Below are 15,226 nucleotides of genomic sequence, written 5' to 3' on the forward strand. Positions count from 1 at the left end.
CTTGTCACCTCCAGTATCGCTTCTGCTTCATTTTCCTGTTTTCTTCTTCAATGTTAAAGCTCCAAACACCACAATAAACCCAAACAACGCAGTAAGTGTTTCGAGAGAAACGAGTTATTTTAACTGGATTGTATTCGAGCGTCGTGATTACATTTACTATTAAGTGGCTTTCTACGCCAAGAGCCCGCTCTCTGCGAGGAACTCCTCTGCAAACGCAAGCTTACACCCGTGGATATTAAACCAGCGACAGTCACAACACAACTTCACGGAACCACCACCAAATGTCCTCAAGCAAAAATAGTCTTTATTCAAATTTCATGGAAACAGGAATCACCGTACTTTGCAAGACAGGGAAAAATAAAATAAAAAAATTTAATATAAAACAAGGATATTGTCACAATACCAGAATATGGAACTATACTTCTTTTCCCTATGGATTACTGCAAGTACCTATTATTATTTTTTATTTTTTTTTTCCTTTTGACTGTGCTATTCACAACTTTGTTAAGTCCAAAAAATATGAAACAAAAATAGTATGAAACTCAAAAGACTTAGCACTTCCACTAAATGGCATACATCGAAGGGCATCAAATTCAAGGGCAAAGACTGCGGAAGCCGTCGTACCTACCTACCAGTCATCACTGCAACCCCAGGAACCCACCAAGGCGCAGTGCTCGGTCTCTGCAAGGCTCTTCCCGGAAAACAGGGCAGTTTTGGTGCTCTCGGAAGAGTTCAGCTTTAAAGAGCGCCGTTCTCAAGGGTAGAAAATGAGCTGAGCAGCCTCGCGCCAGCGAGCGTCGCAGGGAGGGAGCACGGCGGTTAACAAGGAGGACAGACAATACCATCAGGGTTGTTAAAAATGTACAGCATCGACATGTTTTCTACTTCAACCACTTGTGCTACAACTACTAAACATGTACAAAAAAAGACTTTTGGGACTGTTCCAAGTGTGGTTGCAGCAAGGTTAGGATCTGGAGCGAGACCTTGACCGCGATCGGGAGTGTGACCTAGAGGCAGACCTAGACCTAGACTTGGACCGGGACCTAGGCTTCGAAACGGATTTAGACCTGGAACGAGAATCTGATTTGACATTTGGTTTTGACTTGGAAATGGACCTAGACCTGGAGCGAGACACCCGCCGCGCGGCTGCGTCCTCGCCCTCACCTTTTGCCTCCTTTTTGTCAGAATCTGGTTTCAGGTGCTCCTTGTCTTTGGAGGCTGACCTGGACCGCTCGCGGCTGTCCTTCCTTTTCTTCTTGCTACTCGGTTTGCTGTCTCGCTTGCTGCGCCTCTTGCTTTTCTCGCTCTTGCTGCGGCTCCTGCTTCTACTCCTGCTCTCATCCCTGCTTCTCTTCCTACTTTTCCTTTTATCCTTACTGCGGCTCCTGCTCCTGCTCTCATCCCTGCTCTTGCTCCTGCTCCTAGCCTTGCTAATGCTCTTCTCCCTGTCTTTGCTTCTACTCTTCTCCTTGCTCCGACTCCTCATGCTCTCCCTCGTCTCTCCCCTGTCCTTACTCCCACTCCTGCTCCTACTCTTCTCCTTGCTGCAGCTCCTGCTCTTTGCTTTCTCATCGCTGTTATGGAGAGCGCCCTCAGATTTATCTTTACTTTTGTTTCGGGATTTCTCTGCGCTCCTGCTGCGGCTCCTACTTTTATCCTCTTTACTTGGAGTCCTGCTTTTCTCTTTTTGGCCTCTGCTACGGCTCTTGCTTCGACTACGGCTCTTGCTTCTGGAACGGGACACAGACCTGAAAGCGCAAAGGCAACAGACAGCTCCACTTTAGTGTGGCTTGGATTTGACTAGCGCTTAAATAGCGTGCATAATATGGTAGGGAAAAGAAAAACAGTCAGTGTTCCTACTGCAAATTTAGGATGATGCTTCTCATTTAAGTAAGTAAGCCCCCGTTTCTTCCAGCACAAAGACATACCTGGATCTTGATCTACTCTTGGAGCGACTACTACTGGCACTGCGGCTCCTGCTCTTATGAGAATGTCTGCTTCGAGAGCGAGACCTGGAACAAAATCAAGCAGGTTAATGTTAGCATGAGCCCACGGAGAGCTTGCGATCCCCTGGTCCCCTGTGGGTAAAACCCTGTAGTATTAAAGCACCTTTCAAGCAGCCGAATGGTGAGAGCGTTACACAATAAAGTTACAGAGAACCCTTCTCCCACTGCTCATCCCCTGCTGCTGTGTCTGGAGGTGAGCAAGGTTCCTCATCTGGAAGAAAATACGCAGCCTTACTCAAGACAAGGAAGCGAGAATCCCTTTTGCGATCGAGTCAGAGTTTGAATACGGTGAGACACCAGGATAAAGCTTTGGCGTCAGGCTTTGATTCCCTAAGCAAGCTGCTCTACGAACAGTAGAAGTTTGCCTGAGCTTTCTTGCAACAACAAGTTCTACCCCAGAATGGAAAGGGGGAAGTGCTTGGTGTTGCGTGTTGAAGCAGCTCTCTCCATCATACAACAAAAGCAGCAAATCTCTAAGAAACGGGGAACGGGTGGGGGTTTCCAAGCTGGGAAAGAACTGCTAGTCCTGGTGGCTATAGCAGAACACGGTGTTCGGAGCCAAAGCGTTAAAGGCACCTTCTGTTTCATTCTGTAGGAGCAGCTCCACCTGCCTCGCAGCCGGCTCCTGCAGGACAGCAAGGACTCCGGGCTCGACGCAGTCGGGGAAGAACGGCAGCACACTCCGGGTGTCCAGCTGGCACATACACACCTCCACCAAGGAATACACCTCATTTCCCTTGGTTACTGCCAGGTAACTAATAAATTCTCAATACCTTGATTTATTGAGAGCTCTGAGCTCTTCCCAAGGGGTTTTGGAACCTGCTGTATATTCACGTAATTGCGGCTAGATTCAGCCTGAGCTACATTAGAGAGACATACCTCGAATGGCTTCGGCTTCTGGAGTAAGAGCGGCGCCGTCTTGATCCAGGTCTGTCTTCCACTAATCTAATCTTTCTGCCATTTACTTCTGTCCCGTCCAGCTTTTCAAGGGCTCTTTTCATGTCAGAATAGGATTTGAACTCAATCACACCTTCATTTTTCCTTCCTTTGTGTGCATCTGCATATGTCACCTCCCCTGCCTGACGCATATAATCCTAGAGGGAGAGGACAGAATAACCATTGCCTCGAATCCAGAGCCAGGCTTCCAGGCTGACCCTGCTCGTTTCTGCAACGATGCTCCCTTGGCCTCTTCTAGTCCCAGGCACGTCAGCAAGGGTTTTAACCAAACAGCAGTTGCAGGGCTAACGCCAAGGTTTCGGAGCAAGCCAAAGAACACGCCACCATTTCACAGAGTTTGTGTAATTAGAACCAAGGTGGTGCTGAGAGTTTTGAGCCAAACGATAATTTAAGGTCTCCCATCTCGTTTAATATCAAATACGCTCTGGACTATGGTAAGTTTCAAATTACAAAAGCCATTCAAGAAATAAAGCGCTCGCTCTCCAACTCGTGTTTTCAGAAGTAACTGGGGAAAGGTGATAAACTTAAAGGTCGAATACGAAGAGGCAAGAAGACTACGGGCAAGCAGACGTCCCCTCATCCTCCACCTGGGTAACGCATCTCATTCTGCTGGAAGAGACCCCCACGCTCGTAAAAGCTCGATTTTTTCCCCACTTCATGCTTCCCGGCTCCTCTGTCTCAGTTACTGACCACCTCTGTTTATTGGGGGCGGGGGGGGAGGCCATTCTGCCCCGCTCCCAGCAAGCCCTCAGCCAGGGCCACCGTTCGGCCGCTGGGGACTGTGGCTGCAATGGAAACGGGGCACACGGCTCCGGTTCAGCCTGATTTCAAGCCAGCTACTCCCATCGTCAGTACACTGAAATAAAAGCTATTCCCCCCCCCCTCCAAAAAAAGCGCAATGCATCCACTAGAGGATTAATCATGCCATGCTCTACTTACACTTTTTAATACCAGAAGCAAAGACAAGCTATTGACGGGGTGAAGCATTAACAACAAAAGACATTCGAAGAATCTCAGTACGTACCTGAACTAGTGTTACATATTCAATTACAGAGCAGTTTCTACTACGTCAAAAGTTTGTTTAGAACAAGTTTTACACATCCTTAAAAGAGAACCATAAAAGACAGCGTTCCTGTAAGAACAAGTGTTTTTAACCGTCGCTGCTAAGTTTGGTAAGGAAACATCACCGTTTTGCAGCTACTAGTGAAATTCTGCTCCCTGTCCTGCCTCGCCATCCACGATGCAGATAATCACGAGCCAACGTTTCACCTCCAGCACGAAGATACTGGGAGGTACTGAGGAGGTACTGGGGGCTACACGGTGTTACCCACTGCCAAGAATCCCCTTCCACTCCTTTGTACTTTGAGAAAATACTAGCTTTTGGCAGAGGTTTTGTGCGATTGCTCATTTGGCTCATCCTTTCCCTGAAACTCTCTTTAAAACAGCTTTACACGGGGTGGCAATTCTTCACAGAGACTGTGCGGGAACGATGCTATCGTTTCCAAATAGCTCTAACACCTTACGAGTCGATGAGTTAAACCCAAAGCGACAAGGGCGAACTCCTCCATCTCTAGCGAAGCCTACCACCGGCACGATTAAAGTCTGTTTTGACAAGGCTTAAGATGAGATAACGCACAGCTGTACGTGACGTTGGTTTGTGTTAAGGAATGAAGTTATAGTTATTCTCCCACCGTCCGGTGACACCAAATCTGCAGGTGCAACCCCCAGCGTGGCATTAATGATTTCATATATGCAAATACTCTTCCATATTGACTTCATGAGTGTATTAACTTCCAAAAGCTACTCGTATGCATACGAGCACACAGACTTATTAACAAGCTGGAGTCCAGAACACAGGCGTATACCATTTTTCCTTGTCGGAAAGCTAACTTTTTTACCCTTTGTGCTCTTTACTAGAGAGAGGGTAAAGAAAGGGGCCCCATACCTTAAGATCTTGCCAACTGCAGCGGCTTGACAAATTTTCCACAATCAATCTGTATTCTGTACGGGTAGGAGGACCGTACTTATCTCTTCCGCTTCTTCTATAACCATATCCACCTTTAGGAGGTGACAAGCAGACAGCAGTACTTCAACTAGGGAAATGGAGCGCTCGCTCTACATCCCCGCCGCAAACTCTTCTGCCCCGTATGATCGCAAACACGTTAACGAAATCCGCCCACCCGCCAGTCTAAATTACATCCCCCTCGTATAAAACGTTACAAATAGCCAAAGCATTAAAAAAAATAAATAAAATATTTTACTACAAGCACATAATTAAAACAACGCACGTAATTATAATTAGGCTAAAATTAACATGCAATTAAGCTTATTTTTAAAAATAACAGTTTGCAAGAAGAAACCGAATCAAGGCGGTTGACTAATGTTACTTACTTAAAGGTTTTCTGAATATCTGACATGAATAAAGCTTTTCAGGCACCTATTTCAGATTAATCTCATCTGTCTCTAACCCTTGGGGTCCTCACCACCCAGGTCTAATGGGAAAAGGTTGCGGTCGTCACATGGCTTCCTTTTTTTTTGGGTCAGCCAAGGGCCACAAAGGTCAAAGAGCCACTCATGGAAAGGTAACCCAAGGTCAGCAAATGGAACGGGCAGTCATCTTAGCCTCAAAGGACTCTTTTAATTAAAACATTGAGGTCTTTGTTAAAGTCTAGGGTTAAACATCACATTGCACATAAACCATTCAAATAGTTAAATGAAATGATAATAATAATAATAAAAATGGTACAAGAAACTGTGTTTATTAATTTATCAATTAAAATAGTTTAATACAACAAACAAGTTAATAAATATTCAGATTAACAGTTACATTTACAGTTACAGAACACTATTCACAACTTCGTATCATTTTCTTTTAAAATTACTTCTTTTTTTTTTTAGGAAAAAAAAAAAGAGCAAAAAATGTTTTATTTAAAATAAGTCATGGATACAAATGCATGTTAGTGCTTACTGCGTCCAGAACCGTAACTGCTGTCACGACGTGGGCCTCTGGCATGCTCAACGATCACTCTCTCCCCACAAAGATCTTTACCGTTGAGCTCATAAACGGCATCATCCGCATCTCGCAGATCATCAAACTCCACGAAGCCGTACCTAGAGCGGGGGAGAGGGAAAGAATCACTCGGAAAGAACTGAAGCCCAGGTACCTGTGCTCAGAGACAACATCCCACGGCGGGGATGAAGAGCGCCCGAAGTGCGCGGGTCTCTCTGCATGCTGTCCTCTTGAGGAACATTGGTTGCAACCTCCTGAAGGCCACCGAAGGGTTCAAGGCCATAAGCACTACCCACTCAATGCTGCACCGCATTCAATAATTCACGAAATTTGCCCAACAGCAGCGAGGCTGACATTGCATTTGACAGACGTTGCAGTACGTAAGTGCCACGGATTAGGATTTATCCCCATTTTTGAAGATTCCTGGGTTTGTTCCTGGCTCTATTAGGAAGCTACCTTAATTCCTGCACTTCAAATGGAAATATCCGTTCATCTCTGTGAACACAAACGGTCTGTACATCCTGCATGAAGGTCTAACAGGAAATAAAACACGAAGGTAGGTCAGGAAAAGGGATTTGGTTTTAATCAGACTCATTTTACTCTTGTCTGTGGACAGTACTGACTGTTTGAATACGAAAAGGAATGTGCTCATGCAACAGGGCAGATCTTCCACCTGCTGAGGTACCTGCAGCTTCCCATGTACTGCTGAGGAAGTGTTTCATGCCCACTGTATTTCCAATATCCTAGCGTTTAAGAGAGCATGGGGAGTCCAAACCTCGTTCAGGGACTTAAGAAAATGCAGCAACAATAATGAGGAACAATCCTCTGGGCAAACGAGGAGCCCATCTGCGGCCAGGAGGCCTTGGAAGGGCAGCGCAGGGTGCACGGCCAGCGAACAGGCAAAGTTTTGTGTTGGAAAACATCTGCCGCACCAGTCTTGCTCACGACGTGGAAGTCATGGGCAGATCAAGCACAAGAGGAAGGATACAAATTGAAAAAAAAAAAAATATATATAATGCTTCATTTCAACATTCAAATGAACATTTTAGCATCGGTTTCTTATTACCAAAAATGAACACAATACAGAGACCAAAGCTCGCGGACCACTGCTTGCCTGAAAAGCTGAAGTCAGTGCTCTCAGCTTCATCTTCAGGGGTGGCACAGACATCGGTGCCAACATCAGGCTGCTGCAAGCGCCCAACCCCTGTTGGCCACAGGTCCCCAAAGACTGAGCGTAGGGTTTTTAAATAATTTCTTACAGCTGGTGCTCAGGGACAAACCAGTGACTTGCTTACGGTTGCAGAGCAAACTCACAGCAGCACTGAAGCAAAACTCAAGCCGCCAGTTTCCATTATGACAAGATGGAACACCTATTAAACGCCGATTTTTACAAGGGCGTGTACTGATAGGATGAGGGGGAACAGCTTCAAACTGAAAGAGGGGAGATTTAGATGAGATATTGGGAAGAAATTCTTGGCTGTGAGGGCGGTGAGCCCCTGGCCCAGGTTGCCCAGAGAAGCTGTGGCTGCCCCATCCCTGGAGGGGTTCAAGGCCAGGTTGGCCGGAGCTTGGAGCAACCTGGGCTGGTGGGAGGTGTCCCTGCCCATGCCATGGAACTAGATGACCTTTAAGGTCCCTTCTAACCCGAACCATTCTGTGATTCTATGATTCTATTTCAAAAACCAACATTGTGCAGATGCCCATTATGCCAACGGGGCAGGGGAAGAAGACAAAAAGCACCCGAGGGCTGTCTATCAGAGTTCAGTTTCTACCTGCTGCTGAAATGGCTTCTCCTTCAGCCACCCGCCAAGCCCAGATCCAGGCTCCAGAGCCCCCCAGGAACAGCAGCGACACTGCAGCCCCCCCCGCAAAGCTGAGAACATCCCCAGCTGCTGTAGGCAAACACATAATCCTGAACTCGGGTCTCAACACGCCAAGGGGGGAAATCATTGCGAGTGCTGGTGGTTTAAATAATCCGGAAGAACAAACCCCTGCTAACAAAATGCTGGCCTCTTTGAGGTTGCTTAATTTTTTTAAGCTTTCTCACTACCTCCCCCCAAGCACGGCGCTACCAGCAGCTACAGCTTTGCTGCTTATTAACCTGTATTAATCTGTGTGAACCAAATACTTCAGAATGACTCCAAACTCTACAAATAAGGCAGCTGCTTTCTCATGCAAGCGCTGTAGTTCCATGGAAGAAACAAGCGTGATTGACTTGTAACAATTGAAACAATCACAGTCATTATAAAAGCATTCAAATCGCAACTTTCTTCCCTTCGATTCCAAAAATAGAGCAAGCGAGCTCAAACGTTTCAACGAGATCTCACCCTAAAAGCAATTACTCACAAGGTGAAGTGCCTGGTACGCGCCAGCACTTTCCAGAGAATAAACGCACCGACATTTGAAGCTAGAATAGCAGAGGAGTATCTGAATTCAATCAGAGCCCAGTATCGAACTTGTTCTTCCCAGAAGTGCCCCCAGAAGTTGCCTGGGGGGCACTGGGTCACCCGTAGCACACACAGACACTTGGCCTCCCACGGGGGTTTGCCCCAAAACACTCTCGAGAAGGTCCAACATTGAGACAACTCGGTCCGGCCAAACCGTGCATAAGACATTCAGCCCCGGAATAGGATACTAAAGCAAAAGTTACAAGAAGAAACTTCTAATTTCTCTTTTTAAGACAGACAAGCAAGCTCGCACACACCTTGACATTACTTGCTTTTAAAGAATACTAAAAATCATACCCCACATCACTCATAAATGGAAGCAATACCAATCCACCTGTTAAACATGTATAATATTGCACCGCGTGATCTGAAACCCATGAATCAAAACCCTTCAGAAGCAGTTTTACACCACGGAAAGCCACAACTGCTGACACAGCCTTAACTACAGCAATCTGAACCTGCTGTTATATGACAGCAGTGCAAGTAAATCTTCTTTAAAATGTCTACTGTTAGTACTTCATATGTGGCATAAACTACTTACTAAAAATGTCAATGCAATTTACTTCAGCTAATGCGAAGCTACACCATTTTCTGTTCACGGATCAAAAAAAAAAAAAAAAAAGGAAAAAGCTACAGGAGCATGTCCTTATCCCAAGCAATTCCAGTAGACGGAGCCTCCTAAGAGGTGGGGTTTTTGTTTGTTAAATCCGAAGTGAAAGGAAAAAAATGTGATTTTTCTAAAATTGCTCAATAACTGAAATAAAAAAGCAGGACCTCATCTTTCTCCTCCTCTCAGCTTTCGAAGCCTGCTGGTTCCGCACCCTCCTCTCCACTCCGGCCCACCACAAAGCCCACCGCTACGGCATTCCCCAGGCGCCAATTTTCTCCCACTACTCATCAACGGCCGGTGCTGGAGATGTTGTGGAGCCCAAAAGCACGAGTCCCACGCGCCGAGAAGGACCTCAAAGCTGCTGTCCCCGCCCTTTGCCAACACTGGCTCGAAATCCATGAGGTTTAGAAGGGCAGCATCCACCTGAGCTGATGGATTCAGCAGCTGCTTTCCAGGTTCCCAACAAAGAGAGACTGGCTCAACTCTCTCCCCGCTCTCCTCTCCGCTAATCGAGTCGATGGTTTGGCAGCTTTCTGAATTTCAAATTACACAATCGCTTCTCCTGGACCGACGTGCTCAAAATGAGCTCACTGCACCTCATCGTTCCTCCATCATCTCCGGACGAGCGAGGTCGGGGCAACGCAGGGACACGAGGAGCCGCAGAGGAGGAGGCGGACGATAAGCTGATTCCTGGCTTCAGCTGCGTTTGGAATAAGGATTGTGATGTGTCCAGCCCTAAAAAACACTCCTGAAAGTTAACTTGTAGGCAGCTCCCTGGAGCTCTACACTTGCCCGCTCCGTAGCCGGGGAGGGGAAAGGCAGAGCCTTATCAAGGAAAAGCATCTTCAGGACGAATCAAAACACTCATTTAAATGAGTTGCTGAAGTTACAACCTCGGTAAATATCTGAATTTCGATACTTAAACTATTTAAATGTAATTTAAGATTTGGGAAGGATTCTTTTAAGTTTCTGCACTGCTGACAAAAATCACTGAGAATCCCTGGTCTTCTACCACAACGGAACACCTGCAAGCAAAAAGAAATTAAAATCTCACCTTATTCAGCCTTCTCTTAACAAAGGAAGAAAATAATCCACAAATCCGCTGGAACTAAAAACCAATTTATTAGATGGCCACCTTACCGTCATCTAGGTGTACTGGGTATCAATACGCTGTGACACGAGTTTGATTTTTTATTTTTTTTTTTTTTTTTTAATACCAATTGTTCTAATTTAAGTTAACGGGCATTAAATATTTTGGTGGGGAGGGTGCAGGGAAATCAAATCACTTCTCTTCGGGCAACAAATTTGCACCTAGCTGGATGAAAGAAACTGAAGTTTGAAGCTTTTATTTTTGATCCGTGCTCCTCAACCTGCTGGAGAAGTTACATCCCTCTGTCTTGCAGCTATTTTTGAGGATGAAGCCGTGAATTTGGCAAAGCTGGCCAGGCTGATGGAGGGCAGATAAGTACACAGGTACAACTATTTTTTCACCTAGCGAGATTGCAGATTGGTTTCCCCCCTCAATGAGAGCAGCTCTTAAAGTTATTACAGCTGGCTTTTAGCAAGATATAAAAAAAAAAAAAAAAAAAAGCAGGCTGAAAAGTCCAATTTTCTGGTCACTTAGTACATAAACTACTGCCAGGCACAGCTCCGGTTGTCAAGGCAGTTCTGAGTAGGAAAAAAAGAAGATGAAAACTATGAGGATACAATTAGAAACTGCAAGTTGGAACAGAGAATCCTCCAGAAACTGGATTTTTATTTTCCCTATTCTTCTGCCAGGTAAACATGGCTTTAAAGCCTTTGAATCGCAAGCTTAAATTACAATTAGCAGCGAGCGAGCCCCAGCTAAGCTTGGGGGACTCCGCTGTATCACGTTGCGGTTTCATCCTCTTGCTCAAGCATTTCAGCTTAACTGCTCAAACGCCGAGCGGCTCATCTCCTGCCGGCTGAGCACCCGAGCTAGCCCACACGTTTCCAAAAGAAAACTCAAAAGAATCTCTCCAGTCAAACTCACCGTGCGGTAATTTTTAATCGTTTGCTAAGCGCTCCTAAAAATAAACGGCCGCGAAAGGATCGGAGAGGGAACGAAGCAAAACGGCGGAGTCAGCCAGCAAAAGCGCGGCACGAGGCTGTCCCAAGGCGAGAGACACAGAATCTGATAGCTCAAGTACAATTTTTGTCAAACTGGAATTTAACTACAAAGCAACAGCAGCCTGCTGAAAGAACTTCGGACTACGCAACTGAAAAAGGAATTAAATCGTTGAGTTAATCCCAGAAATACAGAGTGAGCTCTATCTAACCCACAGCCGAAGCAACCCGCTCCAGAAGCGGCAAAAAGCAAAGTGAATGACAACTCCATTACATTAAATTTCCTGGATTTTGTCCCCGTTATCTGCAACTTTTGAACTCTGTCTCCCCCAAGTGAAGTTATGAAAATGACTTTAGCTCTGGAATAAAACGGATCGCATACAGAACACCTGAATTTTAGACACGGGCAGGCTGTGCCCTCCTCCCCTCTGTACCTGTTACCATTCACACTTAAAATGCCACAATTTTGGGCTGCTCAAGCACACGCATAATTCAGCTCCTGTGCCCACACCACCTCCCACAGCCGATTTCTGATCGTAGGGCTGGGCCGTGGGAGATATTTTTCAATAAAGCACAAAGACGAGTCCGTCAGCCACGTAACTCGGGAGTTCTACAGCTGCCAAGAAAGTTTGGGATTTCTTCCAACATCTGTCTACGAAACAGAAATATTTAATTTGGAGGCTTTAATCAGCAACAGGAAAACAGACACCCCCCCAAAAAAACCCCACGTTTTGAAGGATACACAAAACACTGTGCTCTGGAAAACAGAGAACACAAATATTTCAGGTATGGGCGGGCAATCTTCAGCATCACCTGAAGCTGTGTTGGTGAAAACACCGACACGTGCACACTCGTTTGTTTTAATAACGGCTTTTATTCATCATATAAACCTGTTACATGTCCACCTACCAGTACAACCAGTCTTTAAAGTTAATGAGCCTTTTTTTTTTTTTTTTTTTAAAGCTCAAGGACTAACTTTTACAAGAGATTCCTCATCTCAGCCTCTAAAGTGAAAATAGTAATTGGCTCTCCTGGCTAACGACAATAAAATCCATATTCCACTCAGGCTTCCTCAGCAAGACTCCAAGGTGGTCTCTGGCTTTGGGTGTTGGGGTGAGGGGAGCAAAATCCCACCAAAAATAGCAATTTGTTTTCTCTTGAAAAAAAAAGCCCCCCTGGAGTGCCTTGGGACAGCGCTGGGGATGGGTGGCAGGGGGGACGGACAGGATCTGGCCCCTGGGGTGCAGCAAGGGCTCAGCTGCTGCAACAGCACAGAGCAGGGTAAGGGGGCTTTGGGGGGGGGGGGGGCAGGACCCCAAATGCCCCTTCCTGGGGTAGGGGGTAGCCTGGGGGCTCTGAGAACAGACCCCTACTGCTGACACAGGGCCTGCAAAGGGGCATCTCTGCCCCCCCAAGGGTTTGGGTATTTTTTGGGGGGGTGTGGGGTGCCCTTGGGGGCTCACCCTGGGGCATGGTGGGGCCTGGGGGACCCCTCAGGGGACACCCCCCCCCCTTACAGAGTGGGGCAGGAACACAGGTATCTGTCCCCCCCACCCCCCCAGCACCCCCATGACTGAAGCAGGGACCCAGGCCTTCTGCCGCCCCCCCGCCTCCACCCCCAGGGGACCCAGGCATCCTGCCCCCCCCTTGCCATAGAGGCCCAGGCGTCCTGTACCCCCGTTTCCATGGGAACCCCGCCGTCCTCTCCCCCCGGGGGGACCCAGCCGTCCTGCCCCCCCTACCATAGAGGCCCAGGAGTGTGTGTCCCCCCCCCGTTGCCATGGGAACCCAGGCGTTTCTCCTCCCCACCCCCCCCGTTACCACAGAGGCCCCGGCGCCCTGTCCGCCCCCTCGGGGGTACCCAGCCATCCTACCCCCCGCTTCCCATAGCGGCCCAGCCCTGTGTCCCCCCGCCTCCGCGTTGCCATGGGAACCCAGGCGTCCCCCGTTCCCCCAGAGGCCCAGGCGCCCCGCCTGTCCCCCCGTCCTGCCCGCCCCCGAGGGCCGCCGCCGCCGCCCGGGCCGCGCTCACCCGTTCTTAAGATCCACCTCCAGGATCTTGCCGTAGCCCTTGAAGAACCGCTCCACGTCCCGCTCCCGCGCCTGGTAGCTGAGGCGCCCGATGTAGACCCGCGGCATCGCGCCCGGCCCGGCCGGGGAGGGGCGGAGCGGGGGGGGGGGGGGCGGCCCGCGGGGGCGGGGCTGCACCGGCGGCGGAGCGCGCGCGCGGCGGGGGCGGGGCTGCACCGGCGGCGCGACGTCACGGCGCCGCGCGGGGAAAAGGGGAGCGATAAGAGCGGGGGGGGGATACGTCACGGGAGGCCACGCCCCCCTCCGGGCCTCTTAAAGGGGCCGCGCCGCTGCGGGGCGTCCGCCGGGTGACAGCGGGGTGGTGGGGCCCACCATCCCCATGTGGGGGGGCAGGGGTGGGGGTGCCCCTTCCCCGTGGGGAGGGGACGTATCGGCCCCCCCTTTCCCCATACGCAGGGCACTAATGGGGGTCTCCCATGGGTCAGGGGGCTTGTGAAGTCCCCACTCGTCTGATATGCAGGGCATGGGTGGGGTCCCCATGGGTCTGGGGGCTTATGGGGACCCCCCTCCCCATATGCAGGGCAAGGATGAGGGTCCCCCACATGATGGGGGACTTGTAGGGGTCCCTTTTCCCCATGTGATGGGGGACCTGGGGGGGTCCCCTTTCCCGATGTACGTGGAGAGGATGAGGGTTCCCCTTCCCATGGGTCTGGGGGCTTATGGGGTTCCCCCTCCCCATATACAAGGCAGGGATGGGGGTCCTCCCTCCCCATATGACAAGGGACTTGTGCGGGTCCCCTTTCCCCATGTACGTGGCGATGATGGGGGTTCCCCTTCCCATAGGTCTGGGGGTTTATGGGGACCCCCCTCCCCATACGCAGGGCAGGGATGGGGGTTCCCCCTCCCCATGCGATGGGGAGCTTGTGGGGTCCCCCTTCCCCAGATGCCGGGCACAGGTGGGGATCCCTCTTGTGCCAGGGTGCTCAGGGGGTCCCCTACATGGCGGGGGCTTGCGGGGTGCCCCCTTCCCAACACTGACGGGCTCCTCCTTCCCCAAACGCAGGCAGGGATGGGGGTCCCCCATCCCCACACCCCGGGGGGCTCAGGGGTCCCAGCCCTCTTTGGGGGCACCCCCCATCCCCGGCCGCACTTGGCCGTTCCTCGTTCCCACTAATAAGCAACAACATCCCTCTCGCAGAGCCCGAAATGCCATTTTGGGGACTTATTTTTATCGTTTCGGTCCACACATCAGATGCCTAAATCCCACCAAGCCCCAGCACAGGCTCTCAGGAACATTTCAGCTTTAGCAGCCACCACCCCCCTAAAAAAACCCCTGCCATCATCCCCCCTCCCAAAAAAAAATAAATCAATGCCGTGTATGTGCGATGCCAGCAGCTGGATTTCCAACCGCCGTCCCGCTCGTTTGACAAGCAGAGTTAAATTTAATTATTTATTCCTCCGTGCCCTGGTGTAGGAGTAAGCGCTCGGGAACATTTTGTGAAGAGAGTTCTCTGAAGCTTGTTAGATTTTATTGCCGAGTCAAATAAACAACGGGGATAAAAGCTTTGCATTAATTTTTCTGGTTTCTGTCATGCTTAACAGTGCTCTTAACGAGCACGAAGCCCTTTTCTGGCTTTCTTTTCCCCCCAGTTTATTCGTTGATCAAGAAAGCGTTGGGGCACGCGAGGCTGCCTCCAACGCCGGCGGATTTGCTGAGGGATAATAAAAATAAAAAATATTGGGGGTTCAGTAGCGATGGGAGATGCGGGCAAGGGCTTTATCAGGGATTATATTTTGTGGGCTTCTTGCTTTGCTCTTCCCTAAGGGAGGTGTGAGCACGAGGGGTTACGGGGCGGGGGGGGGGGGATAAAATGGCTTTAATACATCCAGGCAAATTTAGCTGCTAACGCGGATGATGAGTTTTAATTTCAAAGTGGTTTGCTCTTCCAAAAAGCAAAGGCAGTTGGCAGAGGAGCCCCCCTCCAACTTTGAGCAACGTCCCTGCCCTGCCACCCTTCTCCTCACCCTCCCGCACCCAGAAAATGCATAGAAATGAAGGTAGGATGCTGAACTCCCC

General features: G+C 49.3%; 1 protein-coding gene across 1 annotated transcript; it reads right to left on the reverse strand.

The window, feature by feature from the left end:
- Positions 1 to 282: 282 nt before the first annotated feature.
- SRSF4 (serine and arginine rich splicing factor 4) lies at positions 283 to 13,304 on the reverse strand. Its single transcript, XM_074563049.1, has 6 exons — positions 13,151 to 13,304; positions 5,932 to 6,074; positions 4,909 to 5,021; positions 2,886 to 3,100; positions 1,929 to 2,012; positions 283 to 1,748 (listed from the first exon to the last, which is right to left on the reverse strand). The coding sequence occupies exons 1-6, from the start codon at positions 13,255 to 13,257 to the stop codon at positions 965 to 967; spliced, it is 1,446 nt and encodes a 481-aa protein (XP_074419150.1). The 5' UTR covers positions 13,258 to 13,304; the 3' UTR covers positions 283 to 964.
- Between the last annotated feature and the right edge of the window lie 1,922 nt (positions 13,305 to 15,226).

This window comes from Larus michahellis, chromosome 19, assembly GCF_964199755.1.
Source record: "Larus michahellis chromosome 19, bLarMic1.1, whole genome shotgun sequence".
Lineage (NCBI taxonomy): Eukaryota > Metazoa > Chordata > Aves > Charadriiformes > Laridae > Larus > Larus michahellis.

Excerpts from the sequence above, each read along its gene's own strand:
- SRSF4 (XM_074563049.1), bottom strand. The coding sequence starts at position 13,257 with ATGCCGCGGGTCTACATCGGGCGCCTCAGCTACCAGGCGCGGGAGCGG. Across the intron at positions 5,022-5,931 it reads CAGTTACGGTTCTGGACGCA|GTGGATATGGTTATAGAAGA; the intron begins GTAAGCACTAAC and ends CACCTCCTAAAG. Across the intron at positions 2,013-2,885 it reads AGAAGCCGAAGCCATTCGAG|GTCTCGCTCTCGAAGCAGAC; the intron begins GTATGTCTCTCT and ends ATTTTGTTCCAG.